Source organism: Erithacus rubecula (assembly GCF_903797595.1).
Source record: "Erithacus rubecula genome assembly, chromosome: 22".
In the NCBI taxonomy this organism is placed as follows: Eukaryota; Metazoa; Chordata; class Aves; order Passeriformes; family Muscicapidae; genus Erithacus; species Erithacus rubecula.
In genome coordinates, this window is record NC_136674.1 from 6,983,280 (window position 1) to 6,997,453 (window position 14,174).

Below are 14,174 nucleotides of genomic sequence, written 5' to 3' on the forward strand. Positions count from 1 at the left end.
TTTCCCTGCCTTTTTATTCAGCAGAGGGGATCTGTTCAAATCTGACACTTGCTCAGTTTCCTCCAGACAGCCATCACTCTTTTTGGCACCCACCTGGAAGCCACAGGACCTTCTGGGGCCCGTGGCTTTGAGGAGGAGCTTGTTTAGGGGAAAGAATTAAAATTGCAGTATCTCATTCTGCTGGTTGCAGAAATGATGAATGAAAAGCAAAGCAATGGATCCCCAAAGATTGTGCATTTAAAGAAAACAAAGAGATGAAAATAAACCCTTCCATGATTTTTAAAGCAGCCTTGGGACTTCTAGGGATCCCAGCTCAGAAGTTTAGAATAGCAACTTGAGAGGATCATTTACAAGTTGAATTTTTCCTGATTTCATATTCTACCTTTTAATCTTCCTAGGAAAGAATAGGGACTTTGCATTACAAGCAGCTTGAAAGATTAAGAAGGCAGAAACATCCCACAGCTCTACCTGCAACCTTGCCTTTGTTATTTTAAGTTCTGACCGGAGATTGACCTGCTGTGAGTGAGTGTAAAAGGTTACCTGAACCCTCTGGCTTCGCTGTCTCTGGAAATTGGATTTTCCCCAGTCTCTGAAATGGTCTCACAGTCCCCTCTGCTGGTGGCAGCTTGCTGGGGACCTGCACTGTGCCACCACATGGGACCTGCCTGGGCCTCCACAGATGATGCAGGAGAATCCCAGGGGTGTGGGGATCCTCCAGCCCCCACTGAACCAGACCAGCAGGCTTCCCTTACCTGCATCCTAAGAATAAGCACCTGGCACCTCTCACACAGCAGGAAAGGGTGAAACCTTTTGCAAAGGTAACTTTACAAAAACCCACCCTGCCTGTGAAAGCTGAGGCATCCTGCTGAGAGCAAATAATCTCCCCCTGGGGAATATATGGCTTGAAGGTACGGCTTGAAATGTCTGTTGATTTTATGACCAAATATCACCTGCATGTGTTTATGGCACACATGGTTGTGTCCCTGAGAGCCCAGAGTAGTGCTCCTGCAGGCTCTGGCAACATTACAGCCCTACAGCTTCTCCACCAACATTTACATGGCTGGTGGGATCCACTTTCAAAGCAACCAAAGTAAAATTATCCCCAGGGAGGTAAAAAGACATTCAGAGAGGGACTATGCAGAAAGTCAGTGTTGATGTGTCCTGGAGAGTGGAGTAGGGCAGGGTTTGCTCACAGGGATGTGGGGTTTGAGCACAGCCCGTGATGTGCAGCTGCACGTCCAGATTTGACTAGTGCAAATCTTCTGCACAGGGGGAATTTAGCTCCTGGGTGCACAGAGGTGGTTTGTGAGGTTTGTGAGGCTGCTGCTGAGAAAGTCCTTCTGACCAGCTGACACTGGCCAGTGTGGGCAGTGGGGGCAGAGCTGGCACAGACAGTGGATCGCCACGGCCGGCAGTGTGCCAGTGCTCCCTGCCAGCCAGCCTGTCTGAGGAGGAAACACAAGTGACAACTCTGATAACAGCCCCTGCTCGTGGCAGCAGGCCCAGGGGCCCTGCATGGGAGGGCAGGTTCTGAAGGAATCATCATAAACCCTCCACAAACCTCTGCAAACACTGTGCTCTGGGGCATGCATGGACAACACAAAGGGATGTAGTAGAAAAACTAAAGGTTTATTTTTTTTAATAAAATACATCCTTACAAAATAACCTTTTTTTCTCCCCGGCAAAGAGGCTGGGCATGGTTCCTGCCAGCTCTCCTTCCCTCCTCTTCTCAATTTGGAACTGTCCAGCGGTGCTTGTGGGGCAGAAGAGGCAGCTGTGCTCTCCCCAGGATCTTCAGGTGCAAGTTGTGATCTGGCACAGCCCTGGCACAGCCCTGGCACAGCAGGCAGGGTGCAGTGTGAGCCCTTCTGAAGGGCCTGCAAAGGCAGCAGAGCCAGTGCCCTGCAGCAGGGCTGGCACAGGGCCCCAGGTCCCTTAGTCTGACCCATCCACAGCACCATGGCACGTCCCACTAGAGGCTGTATGCTGGGCCAGCCAGCCCCTGCCCTGGCTGCAGGGCACCACCTTCCATGGGCTGCTGCTGGACGCTGCTTCTGCTGGTCTTGGGGCTGCTGATGGGATGGCGACCGAGTTTCAAGAGAAGAGGAGGAGGAAGAGGGGTGCAGGTTTGTCAGTCAGTGTGGATTCTGCTGAGAGAGAGGTGCACATTGATTTCTGGTCTCTTGCCCCCCAGTGTCCTTCTTCAAGAGCTGCTGCCATCAAAGATGCGATGTCAGTCCCACATCCTGCATCTGCTGCTGCCCCATGCAATTGCTTATGCTGGGAAATGCTGACCCCACGTTAGGCACTACAGCCCACAGCTCAAATCTCCTCCAAGCCCCCCTGAAACCCTCCTATTTCCTACAGGCCTTGGGATATCCCCACAACCTATAGCTCTCACCCCTGCCAGATGTATGCTAGCAGGGCTGGGGAAACACCACTCACCTCTCACTGTGTGTTGTCTGGCTCCTTTTCCTTCTTATGTGACTTCGACTGGGGGTTAAATGAGAGAAAACAAGGATTCTTTTACAGACCTGTTCTTTTCTAATGCCAGGGAAAATGTGACTGGACAGCAACTGCTAACCCCCAGTGTATACACATATTTTCAGATGAATTTGAGGGGAACTGTTTTTGTGTCCTTTTAAAGGGCATGAAACATTCCATGCTCATGAAGATGTTCTCAAAGAGCAGAAAAAAGAGACATTTTCTAGTTTGCTAAAGCACAGATCTCCCCCTGCTTCCCTTAAAGCAATGCAAGTGTTACCAGATATTGGAATATCTGGGGTTAAAGGCAGAGAATAAACTTAGTTATTAACCATAAATCACACGCAGCATCTCAGTAATTTTGGAGAGAAGATTCATGGATCCCAGTCTCCAAGAGTCCCAAGGGCTCAGAAAGGCGCCTGGTTGCCCCTCAGCGTGGATGTTTGTGTTACAGCATCATTACTCATGCACACATCCACACACTCCCCCAGCAGAGCCTCTGCAGGCAGGCACTCACTGTTACTTACAGGCTCCTGTTCTGCATATTTGAATTTCTTCTGCTTGTAATAGTCTCGTCCGTGGAGAAAATGCAGCAGGAGCAGGTCACAGAGGACAGAGGCCTTAAATCAAAGTGTAGTTAGGTTTGGAGTTGCCCTCCAAGCTCACCTGGACTACTGTGTACTTCCAGTTTTTCCCACAATTTAGGGTCACTTCTGCTTCATCCCACAACATGGCAGTTGCTGAAGTCTCCAAATGTCCATTTAGGACAGGAGTGAAGTTTGGTGTGTTCAATAGTGGGTGAGTTAAGCCAACAGAAATGATGTGTTTCCACTTTAGGTAAATGCAGAGCACAACACCCTTTGAGCTGTGCCCAGGCCTTTAATGACCATAACCAAACTGAACACTGGGTTTCTGTCCTGCATGAAATACTGCCAGTCACCTGCACACCCTCCCTCAATGCCAGCTCTAACTCAAAACCACCAGGATACCAGAGAGCCAGCCTTCCCTTCATCAGCAAGGCAGAACCCACATCAGCCAGAGACCAGCAGGATTCTATTTCCCTGAGCTATCTAGGCAGGAGAGCACCTCCCTTCCCCCTTTTGCCCATCCTCTGATTCCCTGAGTAGCAGCCAGTATTTCACCACAGCTCAAGGACACTTCCCACGGATGTCACAGGCAAGAAGAATAATTTGAGAGTCTCCATATAGAGGCTGGAAATATCTGAACTTACCACTCCAAAAATACCAATTCCAGAGCCAATTGTGGTCATGGTCGGGATGATGTCAAATTTGCCTGCCTGGATAAAGTCGCAGAAAATAGGTAATAAGTTACAGTCAGCTGAAGAAAAAAAAAAAAAAAAAAAAAAAGAAAAAAAAGGGTGCTCTAGCTGTAGGTGGGGCTCTGCAAAAGTACCTTACAGCAACCCAAACCACAGCCACAGCACACAGAGAAACAGGAGCTGGGAAAGAGCTGGTCAAACAGAAAAATATTGTAGGTTAATTCTAGGCTGAAATAAATTGAACTTACTTTCCTTCCTGTATTTTTAATTTAAAAAAGCTCAACCAAAACCAAGCAATCAAACAAAAGTATACACTTTGAATATTCTCCATGGGAACACAATAAGGAATGCCTTCTCTCCCAGTGGGAAGAAAAAGACAAAATAGAAAAATGCAAATGTTCAGCTTTTGGAAACACCAGTAAAAGGTTTTGAGCTTCCACAGTCCCATCACAAAGTTTTTTAGACAAAAAAACTGAAAAGCTGAAAGATGTGACCTATAAAACATGTTTTCCTCCTCTCTTCCTTTCCTCAGTATTTCCCAAGAGTACCTGTGAGCAGGCCAGCACCAAGGGAAGCATTCACACTAGTTTTCCTGATCCCACAGGACCCTGGTCTGTGTGACAGAGCTGTTACCCTCCCAAGGACATGGCACTGAGTCCCAGGGATCCAGAGGATCCACCCTTACCTTGCCATTCACCAAAATGTCCAGCCGGATCCCAAACACCTTGTAGAGTGTCCTCTTTTCCATCCCATCTTCCCTGTAGTATTTGGCATATCTGTGCAATTGGATGGTGACTGTTAATGGTCTGCCAGGGTGCCCAACAGCCCTGCAACCCTACAGCATCTTGGACAAAGATCTGGGAATGTGCTATCACAGACCTGCTCCTGACACCTCCTTAAACCCCCTGAAGGAGCTGTGCTGTTGGCACCTCTCCTCTCTGTGCCTCATTTTCCTGCCTGCAGCTGGAGTTCCAGCTCCTGCTCATGCTGTTTGAGCTGATGTCCCCAAGTTCTGTGTGCAGCAGATGTTGGTGAAGCACTAGCGACAGTGTCACACAGAGCAGAGGATAGATACTATGAGGGCATGAGATGATTCTACACCATCTCCAGTCTTTCAAGGAGTTTCTCAAAAGTTCAGCCAAGCAGGAGAGCCTACAAGGGGGAGGATATGGAAAGGAAATGGGGAAATTTTAAAGCCAAGGGGTGTATTATCAATTTTCTCATGCCATTTAAAAGAACACTGGTACTGCTGTCTGGCCCTGCAAAGGTAGTGAGTATTTTGAAGGACAGTCTCTGGCTTTCTACAATCCTTTGAGTGGGAACCTGAAAGCAGTCACCAATTAGGCTTGGAGAATTAACAGGCATTTCCTTACCTGAAGTTGAACCCTGGTGAGACATTGCTGTCATCATTGTAGAGGCCATGGAACTGGTAAATGGGTTTGCAGTGCCGCAGGGGCCAGTCCAGGTCACAGTTCCAGTCGATGGTGATGCCCACCACTCCACCCTGCAGCCAAGAGGGCAGTCATGAGGTTGCCCCTCCTTGGACCTGGCCCACACAGAGAAATGCTTTCCCTCCTCTTACATGTCCTGTCTCGATGCCATGAGGTGCCCTGGCTCTCCAGCATGGACCCCACTGCTGCCTCAGCCTTCCTGAGCAGCCTTGGCTTTGTGCTCTGTACATAACCCCTTTCACAGGCTCTTGTTTCTGCCCTGAGTGCTGGACACACAAATAAATTCATGCCCTCTTGTTTGTGATCACAGTCCTGTGCCCAAGGCACTGAGCAACAGTGCTCACCACAGATCCTTTCTGGTCCTTCCCTTGCCTGATTATGCCCAAGAGACTCCTCAGAAATTGCAGGGACCCTCCTCCCTCCTGAGCTCACTCCAGGTTGTAAATAGCTGTGGCCCAGAGGCTTATATTTTTGCACCTTTAATGTACAGAATCTTAGAGTGCTTTGGGTTGGAAGGAACCATAAAAAGATCATCATGTTACAAACTCTGCCAGGAGCAGGGACACCTTCCACTAGACCAGCTTTCTCCAGGTCCTGTCCAGCCTGGCCAGGAATGGGGCAGCCATAGCTTCTTTGGGCCATCTGATCCAATCCATGCAATCTATGTTCATATATGTGAGCATCTGATTTTATTAAATGTCTGGCAAAGTTATCACCAGGTTTTGCAGCACAGAGATAGCAGATACTCCCACACACCAGCCTGAGGAGTGTAAAGCAAAGCTACATTTTGGAGCCTGGGGAAAGACTGCAGTTAACACTGTGCAATGACCAATATTTGACCATCCAGCTGGGATTTCCTAGCTCAGTCAGATGGGATTTGGCCACACAGATCTAGTTATTCACTGCTCAAATTAAAACAAGCTGAACCCTGGGATTTACTGCCAGTGGTCAAATCTTCTTAAGAGTTTCCAAGAAAAACGTAAATATTAGGCTATGTCCAAGGAGATTCATAATCTTTATGAGATAATTCTGACACTCTTGTTTTCTCAAGAATTCTTGAGAAAACAGAAAATCATCTTGAGAGCTGGGGATGATTGCACTGCCAGTGTCCCTCTCTCATCAACAGCAAGGAACATAATTTGAAATAGAAGTACCTTAACAGCCAGAAAGGTAAAATTCTGACCCGATTCCTTCACTATGTATCCCAGTTCAAACACAGGACATAAGGAATCAGTGACTTTGTGATAGGTGCATTTCTTCAGGTACTGCTTGGTAACACTCTCCACCAAGTTGCGCCTGTGAATGAAAAGAGAGTGAGGAAGATTCTCAGTAACACAATAATTTGGGTGGGAAAGAGCCTCTAGGTCCCTTCCCCAGTCCATGTTGCTCTCCCATTCAGGTGCAGCTTGTCCATGGGCTCTGCTAGGCAATGCTCCAAGCACCAACAATTCTTATCTGGGACACCTCATGGACAGTGAGTGTGTGCCACACCTTTTACATTTAGCTGGAGTTTGCCATCTCCTACTGCAAGGATTAAAAGGGCAACTTCTTGCCTTCCATCTCACTCTGCTCTTTTGCCTAAAAACATCTTGTGTGTGAAGCCTATGGTTTTGTAAGACTTGTGCCTTGCTCAACCTGACCCCATTGCTGATGCTCAGCAGTTAATTGTCAGCAGTGATTAAAGGCAGGAAGTTTCCCCACAGCCCAGCTGGGTTTGGCACAGCCCTTGCCACAGCAGCCACCCTCACTGCCAGGACCTGCTCCCTCTCTGTTCCTTTTCAGCCTGCCCTTGCTCAGGGCACCTCTCCTTGCAGCTGGGGGAATCCCCTCTCCCAAACACCTCTAGGTCAGTCCAGGACTTTGCCAAGCATGCTGGCTGCCAGGACATTTAACCTCTCTAAGATCAGCTTAGAGAGAAGAATCCGCTGTCTTCAGCACAAATAGCTTCTGTTAATTTGTTCCAAATCAGATATATGGTCAGTGCCATCACAAATCCTCTTACAAGTGTGCCTTCAGCCAGTAGCATTTCCTCCACTGCTGCCAGGAAGGGGCTAACCCCACCCTTGGCTGAAACAGATGGGATCTGTGATGTTAAGGGGGACTCTGACACCAAGCTTATCCTGACCGTGTGTTATTTTAATTTTGTCTTCAGAGAAGAAAAATTGAGAATCAAAGAAACTATATTTTCATGTGCAACTTGTGAGGGTAACTCGGGAGGGGTTAATTCCAGAAATCTTTCCAGTAACTACAGCTGCCAGCTGAGGTGGGACAGGTTTGGGAGGGAAATGTCTCAGTTCCTATGAGCTGATAGAGGGTTCAGCAGCAGTTAGAGTAGTCCTGGGATCTCTGATGAGGTATAGAGGTGCAATCCTCCATACCAAGCACCCAGTCACACCCATCCAGCTGAAGCCATGGTTTCCTCTGAGGGACACAGCTGGAGGAACTCCAGAAGCCATCCCCCCAAACCTCTCCTTACCTGGACACCTTGAACTTGGGGAAGGTGATACTGTTCTTGATGAACAAGGTGAACTTCTCTGCTTCTGACAGCAGGGCAGGGCTGAAAAACACAAGGGTAGACTTGTGTCCATCACTTGGCTCTCCAGGCTCTAGAGAAAACCCCATTTGGTGGAAATTCACCCAAATTGAGACAAACAGACCCAGAAAACTGCTGGTCTCATCCCTTCCCTGTCTGGTCTTTCACAACACAGGCTGTCCTGGCCACTTCCCACAGAGCCCCAACTTGGTCTGCCCCACACCAAGTGCAGCTGGGGTGGGAAAGAGGGCAACAACATCATTCCTTACCTGGGAACATGGTAATCAACTTCAACAGGGCACCAGCCAAAGATCTCACAGGTCTTCACAGTACTGTTGAAGTGTACACACTTGCCAGTCATGAGCCCTGCGGGGGAGACAGCTGCTCACACCCTGGATCCTGTGAAATCTCAGCCTCACGCTGGGATGGATGGGATCTGGTTGGGGCTTCAAGACATAAAATGCTCAGGGCTTTGGCACCTTTCTACAACAGGAAATTAATTGTGGCCTCTCAACTCAGGGCAGAGGTTTCTTGTGCAATGCAGTACAGGGGAGCAGCTGGGGATTTTTCTTGTTAAAACACACCTAAGAAAATGCTGAGCTGATAAGGGGACAACAGTTGGGGGGATATGGGTTAGTCCTGATCAACCTTTTGTTGGCTGAGCTGTTTACAGATCAAGTATCTTTCAAAAGAGCAGAGCTGGACCAGCCCAGGTGAGAACTTCAAACAGCATGTCAGAGGCTTTTCCTAAATCCTGTCCAAAGCAGGTCCCCAGGCAGGTGACAGGCCAGACAGGCAGCTTCTCTCAGTGTCTGGGCAGAGCAGCAGGGCCCATCCCAGGTGTGTGCCATACCTTGTCCCTGCCGGCTGTATTTCCCCTTGCTGCAGTCGCTGTCCCGTGTGCACAGCCCGGCATCTGGCAGCTGTTTGGAGAAAGCAGCCACTCTTAGCACTCCACCCTGCAGCTTCAATCCCTCTGTCCCTCCTGCCCCACCAGAGAGCACTTTTCTCAAGGGATACACTGCTCAACTGCAGCTTGAGCCTTGTCCATACTCTGCTTGCCAACCAAGGCTGTCCAGATAAAGCAGGAAAAAAGGGGCCATTTATTCACTCCAGGCAGATGCTTTCATTTAAGTCTCAAGTCTGCTCTGCTTGATCATCTCAAAGGGAAGAAAACTTAAATGGATGCTGCCTGTTTTTCAGCAGAATAAAAGTCTTCACGTAGCACACACGAGACAGGAACAATGATATGGGGCCAGGCTCTGGCTTTTACTAAACTTCCCAATGTCAGAAAAAATCTTTCCCCAGTAAAATCACCACAATCCCCCTGAATTACAGAAGCTGGGCCCACTGAAGGAAGCCAGTGCTTTTACCTCTGGGCAGGTTCCTTGTTTCTGTCCAGGAGTGACAATGAAGTTGGTCATCACCACGAACGAGTTGTCCCCCTGTGGAGACACAGCCAAGGAGCTCACGGCCAGCACAGGGTCTCCTCTGCCAGGAGCCTCTCCCTGGGTGGGGACCTGCAGTGCCACCAGCCCCAGGGACAGTGGAGGACCCCACTTGCTCCAGAGGCTCTGGAGGAACCCTGATCCTTTTGGAGGCAGCCTCAAATGTGCCTGCTCAGCCATAGTGCTGAGCTCAAATTCTCCCCAGGGAGAACCTGAGCAGAGGCTTGTGACAGGAGCAACCTCCTTTCCACACAGGGACACCCTGTCTTGGTTAGCCCCATGGAAAGGCTATGGCAGGGACCCATCTGCACCCCAGCACATGGGGAAAAGCATCCACTGGGACAAAAGCAAATCCCTAACCCACCCACCCCAACTCCTTACCTGGGGTGGGAAAACATAGTCCACCACATCCCAGATGTGAGGGCCCAGGATGCTCTCGTTGGTCAGTGTCAGCCCTTTCAACTTGACTGAGACTGAGCTGACGATGCTGTCCTGAGACTGGTAGCCCTTCTCGTAGAGGAACACCCACCTGGACAGGGAGAGGTGGCAGGGTGAGCATGGCCACAGCACTCCTCCACTGGGGCCCAGCTCTCAGCACAGACCTGTTGACAGGAGCTTTTTTCTACCAAGTCTCACCTGGGGAATCATTTGCCAAGTTTCTTCCTGCTGGGTGAGAGATGTGCTGATGAACTTTCCTACCCTTTGCCTGAGGAGTGTGGTAGCTGCAGGACCTGACTTTCATGCCAGGATGGTGTGTTTTGGGAACTGGGACATGTTTTGTGGCTGAGGGTGTGTGAAGGCAGGTGGAGCACAGTAGCCACTGGTCATTTGGGGTTAAAGCCTAATGACCTACCCAGACACACCTGATCTCCTGATCCACTGCAGAAGAACTCTCCAAAACTCAATGCCTCCAATGCCAACATAGAGCTGAGTCTGGACACAATCACATCCAGAGCCCCTGTTCCCCGTGCAGCGAAGGGAATGTGGAGCCATGGTGCTCCACAAGAGGAGCAGGGTTAGGGACACTGCTGTGGCCAGAACGGGGCTCTGCCTTCCTTTCCCAGCTCATCACACAGTCATTAGGGAAGGCTCCTGACACTATTTAACCTACAGCATAAACAAGCTGCCGCTGGATTAACTCTGACTCAGGGAGATGATAAACATGGGCAAGCAACCATTTCGGGTAGTGCTGCCGGCGGCGCGGCGCGTTCTCGGCACTAAAAAAGGAGAGATCTGGATTTTGTCCCCACTGCTTCAGGCACTGGTCCTGCTGGCTGAGACAGAGATAGCAGCCTACCCCTGGGACAGCCCATTACACCAGCCTGGTGTGGCAGCCTCACCTCTGACACCTGGCTGATGGGCAGAGGGGAAAATGGGGAGCCCCAGGTGCTGTCTGGAGGTTTGCTGTTTGGTGCTAGACCTTGTGGGGGCTTCTCAGTGAGGGAGCTTTTTAGCTTTCAGCCACATCAGCATCCTGGGACTGAGGGCAAGAGGATCTAAGGGATGGCATCTGCTCCAGTGCCTGGGGATGGGAGCAGAAATTCAGCACTGCTGCCACCCCGGCTGGGACACCCGGCTCCAACATCCTCCCCCAAGGCAGGAGATCATACTGGTTACAGTGGGCATCTTCCCTGATGCCCTCGGGGCTGCAGGAGGATGTAAACTGGGCAGCACTAGGGGCGAAACATTTCCCTAGATCAGCCTCCAGCACAGAATCTGCTGCTGACCTTATCCCCCTCTCGAAGAGCTGAGTATGGGCACACAGGGCAGGGCAACCCCACCTCCCCTGTGACAAAGCCAAGGTCATGACAAAGAAAACCATTTCCATGAGGCTGTAAATGCTGCAGCAAGTCCTGCCCAGGTTGTAAAAGTCCACTGGTGTCCCTCCCTGATGTGGCAGAGCCCTCTTCCCTTGCTGGCCTCATCCTGTGGTTCAGCCTGCAGCTCCTTGCATTCAAGATTTCAGAAAGTGAAACCCAGAATGTGCTTGGCCAGCAATGATATCACCTTATCATAGCTGTCAGAGGAAAGAACTGCTTCCCAGGGGTGACATGGGGTCTCACAGGGGGGTTGGTCCCATTTATGTGCACTGATGGCACTACCATGTCCTTCTAGCAGGGTTGTGCATTGGCACACATTTCCAGGAGGGTCCCATGCCTGCTATGAAGGGGGGACAAAAGCTGGGAGAATGGTAGATAAATACACATCTAGCTGCCAAATTTGCTTTCAAAGGACAGAAAATCTCAGGCATTGTGGCTTGGTGAGGACAGTGAACTGGGGACAGTGTTGTGAGCAAGGAATTGTGAGTAGTGCTGTGGGAAGGGAACTGGGGACAGTGCTGTTAGCAGTGAGGGGATCCAGGGGCAGCTGGGGCTGTGGGCAGCTGCAATAGAGACATCCCCTTGTTACAGGAGTCTGATTCCAACAAACCAGGAAAAACTTGGGAATAGCAGCAACTTCATGCCAGATTCCTCCCCTCTGCCACTGGCTGTAGCCCCTGGCTGGTTCTCTTCCTGCTCCCTCCTGGTTGCCTGTCTCAATTAAGCCAAGTTGCTTAAGCCACATTTCCTTAGTTGCTCTGCACAACCATCTGTGCCAGTTCCCCATCCACAGGAGCAGCTGTCCCCAGCCACACTTGGGACTGGAGCACTGGGAGTTCACAGACCCAGTCCTTAGGGAAAACAAAGCTGCTCCCAGTAACACCAGTGCAAAACTCTGCAACAGAGCATCCTTAAGACCTCGGCTGCAGTTTTGCATGAGGATTACCCTTGAGCAGGATGGGACTAACATGAGGGTCTCACAGTGATCCTCTGGGAAGATTTTTACCCTTTCCAGGGAGTCTGTGATAAAAGGAAGGATGGGCACCTCTGCTCCCCACAGCAATTTGTTTGCACTGAGGCCTGGGAGCCACTGCCTTTCCTTTGCATGAGACACTCTGCACCCCAAAAATTACCAGGTTTTCCAATTCATGGCCAGACACCCGCTTTCCTTTCAAACATCCTGTCCTGGGCCCCTTCCCCATGAAAGAGTGCTGGTCTCCCTCTAGGGCTGAGCCCACAGCAGCCATGGGGCCGTAGCAAAGGCTCACCAACTATCACATCCCACAGCACCATCCCACAGTGAGGGGACAGGGACTGAGTGACTGTACAGGAGCAGCAGCCCTGGGGCACCTGAGGACACACATCCTCACCCTGCCCTGATCCCCCCTGCTCCACTCACTGCCTTTTTTAAGCAGATGCCCTTGCACTGCCTTGGTTTTTGGAGCTGCCTCACAGAAGCAAATAAGACCAGGAATTTTGGAGCCAAACTGCGTCTCGGCCGCAGCGTCAGAGTGGTGAACAGGGAGATTTATGGCCCTGTCATGAGCCGCTTGGGTCTCACAAATCACTGCACTGGCCCCAGATGCCTCTTATTTAATATAAATGAAAATAAAAATAACAACAGATTCTCAGGCCACCGTCCAGCAGCTGGAGCAGGATCTGGATTCTCTTCTCGAGAAGACGGGGCCCCGGTGTGCAGAGCAGGGCTGGGCAGGGATGAGCCTGCAGCAGCTTCTGGGGAGGATATGGGGACTAAGCAGCCACCTAAAAGAGCCATGGTGGGACACTGGGATGCGTGGGAGCAGCCACAGCCAGAGGGATGTGAAGCCATTAGCAATGCCCCCCCTGCTCTGGGATACAGGGGATATAGGAGCCCTTCTCTCTCCACTGCTCCTTACCCAGTGGCCAAGCATTAATTGTAGGGAAGGCAGGTGCAGCGGAGCCTTACCCGATGATGTACGCCAGGACGATGAGCTGGATCAGCCGGAAGGTCAGTCCCACCTTCTTGTTCCTCACCAGCACCATCCGAGGGGTGTCATACTCGAAGAGGAACGAGGACACCCTGTCCATGCACTTCTGCCCCATGGCTGTGCCAGGGCTGTGTCCTCACTGTGCCCTGCCTCGGCCGTGCCCGCCGCCGCTCCGGCAGCTCCTCTGTTTGCAGAGGGAAAAAAAAAAAGAAAATAAGAATGCTATCGGCGTGGCTCTGTGCACATCTGGGCTGTCGGGTTTCCTCCTCTGCGCAGGGATGAGGCTTCCTCTTCCTATAAGCTCAGGGCTGGGAGCAGCGGGTGCCCTACATGGTCTGGGGGTGGGACAGGGTGTGGGAGGGTGCAGGGCCACCCTGCTGCCAAGCCCACATGCCACCAGCACGAAGCCATCTGCTCATGAGAGATGCTCGCTCACCAGGCAGGAGCATCCCTGGGGACAGAGAGGCTGCAAGGGCTCGGGATGAGCAGAGACAACAAGGCATTCCTGGGGCAACAGTGGGATGGAGGAGACTGTGGAGAGATTTTAGAATTAGGATTGGGCTATCATCTTTCCTACCACCTCAAGCTGTGTGTCCTGAGCCTGTGTCCTACTCTGTCTCCCAAAAGCTGTCCCAGAAAAAGGGTCTGGAAGGAGAAGGGGGAGCACCAGAAAGCCCAGCTCAGCAATTTGGGGCTGACCCACAGAGCAGAAGGGCACCCAGCTTGGCCCCTTCCCGTGGCCAGGCCAGACAGCTGGGGCTTGGCTCCTTCCCAGCACTTGCACTGGGCTGGGCTGGGTGCATTTGGAAGCATTTCCAGCATTTCCTGAATGACCCGGCAGCGAGCAGGGCCGGGCGAGCCGGGGTCACAGTGAGTGATGCTCAGCAGGGTGAGACACACTTCAAACAAATATCACTGGAAACTGACTGGGTTTGAAAGTGCCATGCTGAAATTTGGGGGCCAAGAGTCACAGTGGGGAGCTTTGAAGGGGGTTGGCTCATTGCTGGGGAAGGCAGAGAGGCTGTGGATGGGGAGCCCTGTGCTCTCAGTGCATCCCCCAGGCAGCTCCAGGGTGCAGCCCTGCAGGGTGAGCCCTGTGCTGGGGAGCACTGACCCCGAGCAGGGAGCACTGGGGCTGTGCTCCTGGGGGAAAGAGGTGTTTCCCCCAGAAATCCGAGCTCCCAGCTGC

At 51.2% G+C, this 14,174-nt stretch overlaps 1 protein-coding gene across 3 annotated transcripts; it reads right to left on the reverse strand.

Annotated features, from left to right (window-relative positions):
• Positions 1-1,659: 1,659 nt before the first annotated feature.
• P2RX1 (purinergic receptor P2X 1) lies at positions 1,660-13,270 on the reverse strand. Of its 3 annotated transcripts, none has more exons than XM_079325271.1 (13): positions 12,964-13,270; positions 9,577-9,724; positions 9,121-9,192; positions 8,601-8,670; positions 8,017-8,113; positions 7,691-7,771; positions 6,369-6,510; positions 5,137-5,267; positions 4,449-4,539; positions 3,716-3,781; positions 3,012-3,104; positions 2,446-2,493; positions 1,660-2,147 (listed from the first exon to the last, which is right to left on the reverse strand). In XM_079325271.1, exons 1-12 carry the CDS (start codon positions 13,098-13,100, stop codon positions 2,449-2,451), a joined length of 1,173 nt encoding a protein of 390 aa, XP_079181397.1. In that variant the 5' UTR covers positions 13,101-13,270; the 3' UTR covers positions 1,660-2,147; positions 2,446-2,448. The 3 variants fall into 3 exon arrangements, with proteins under 3 accessions (XP_079181397.1, XP_079181398.1, XP_079181399.1); XM_079325272.1 differs by having other exon boundaries at positions 1,660-2,150; XM_079325273.1 differs by lacking the exon at positions 2,446-2,493.
• Between the last annotated feature and the right edge of the window lie 904 nt (positions 13,271-14,174).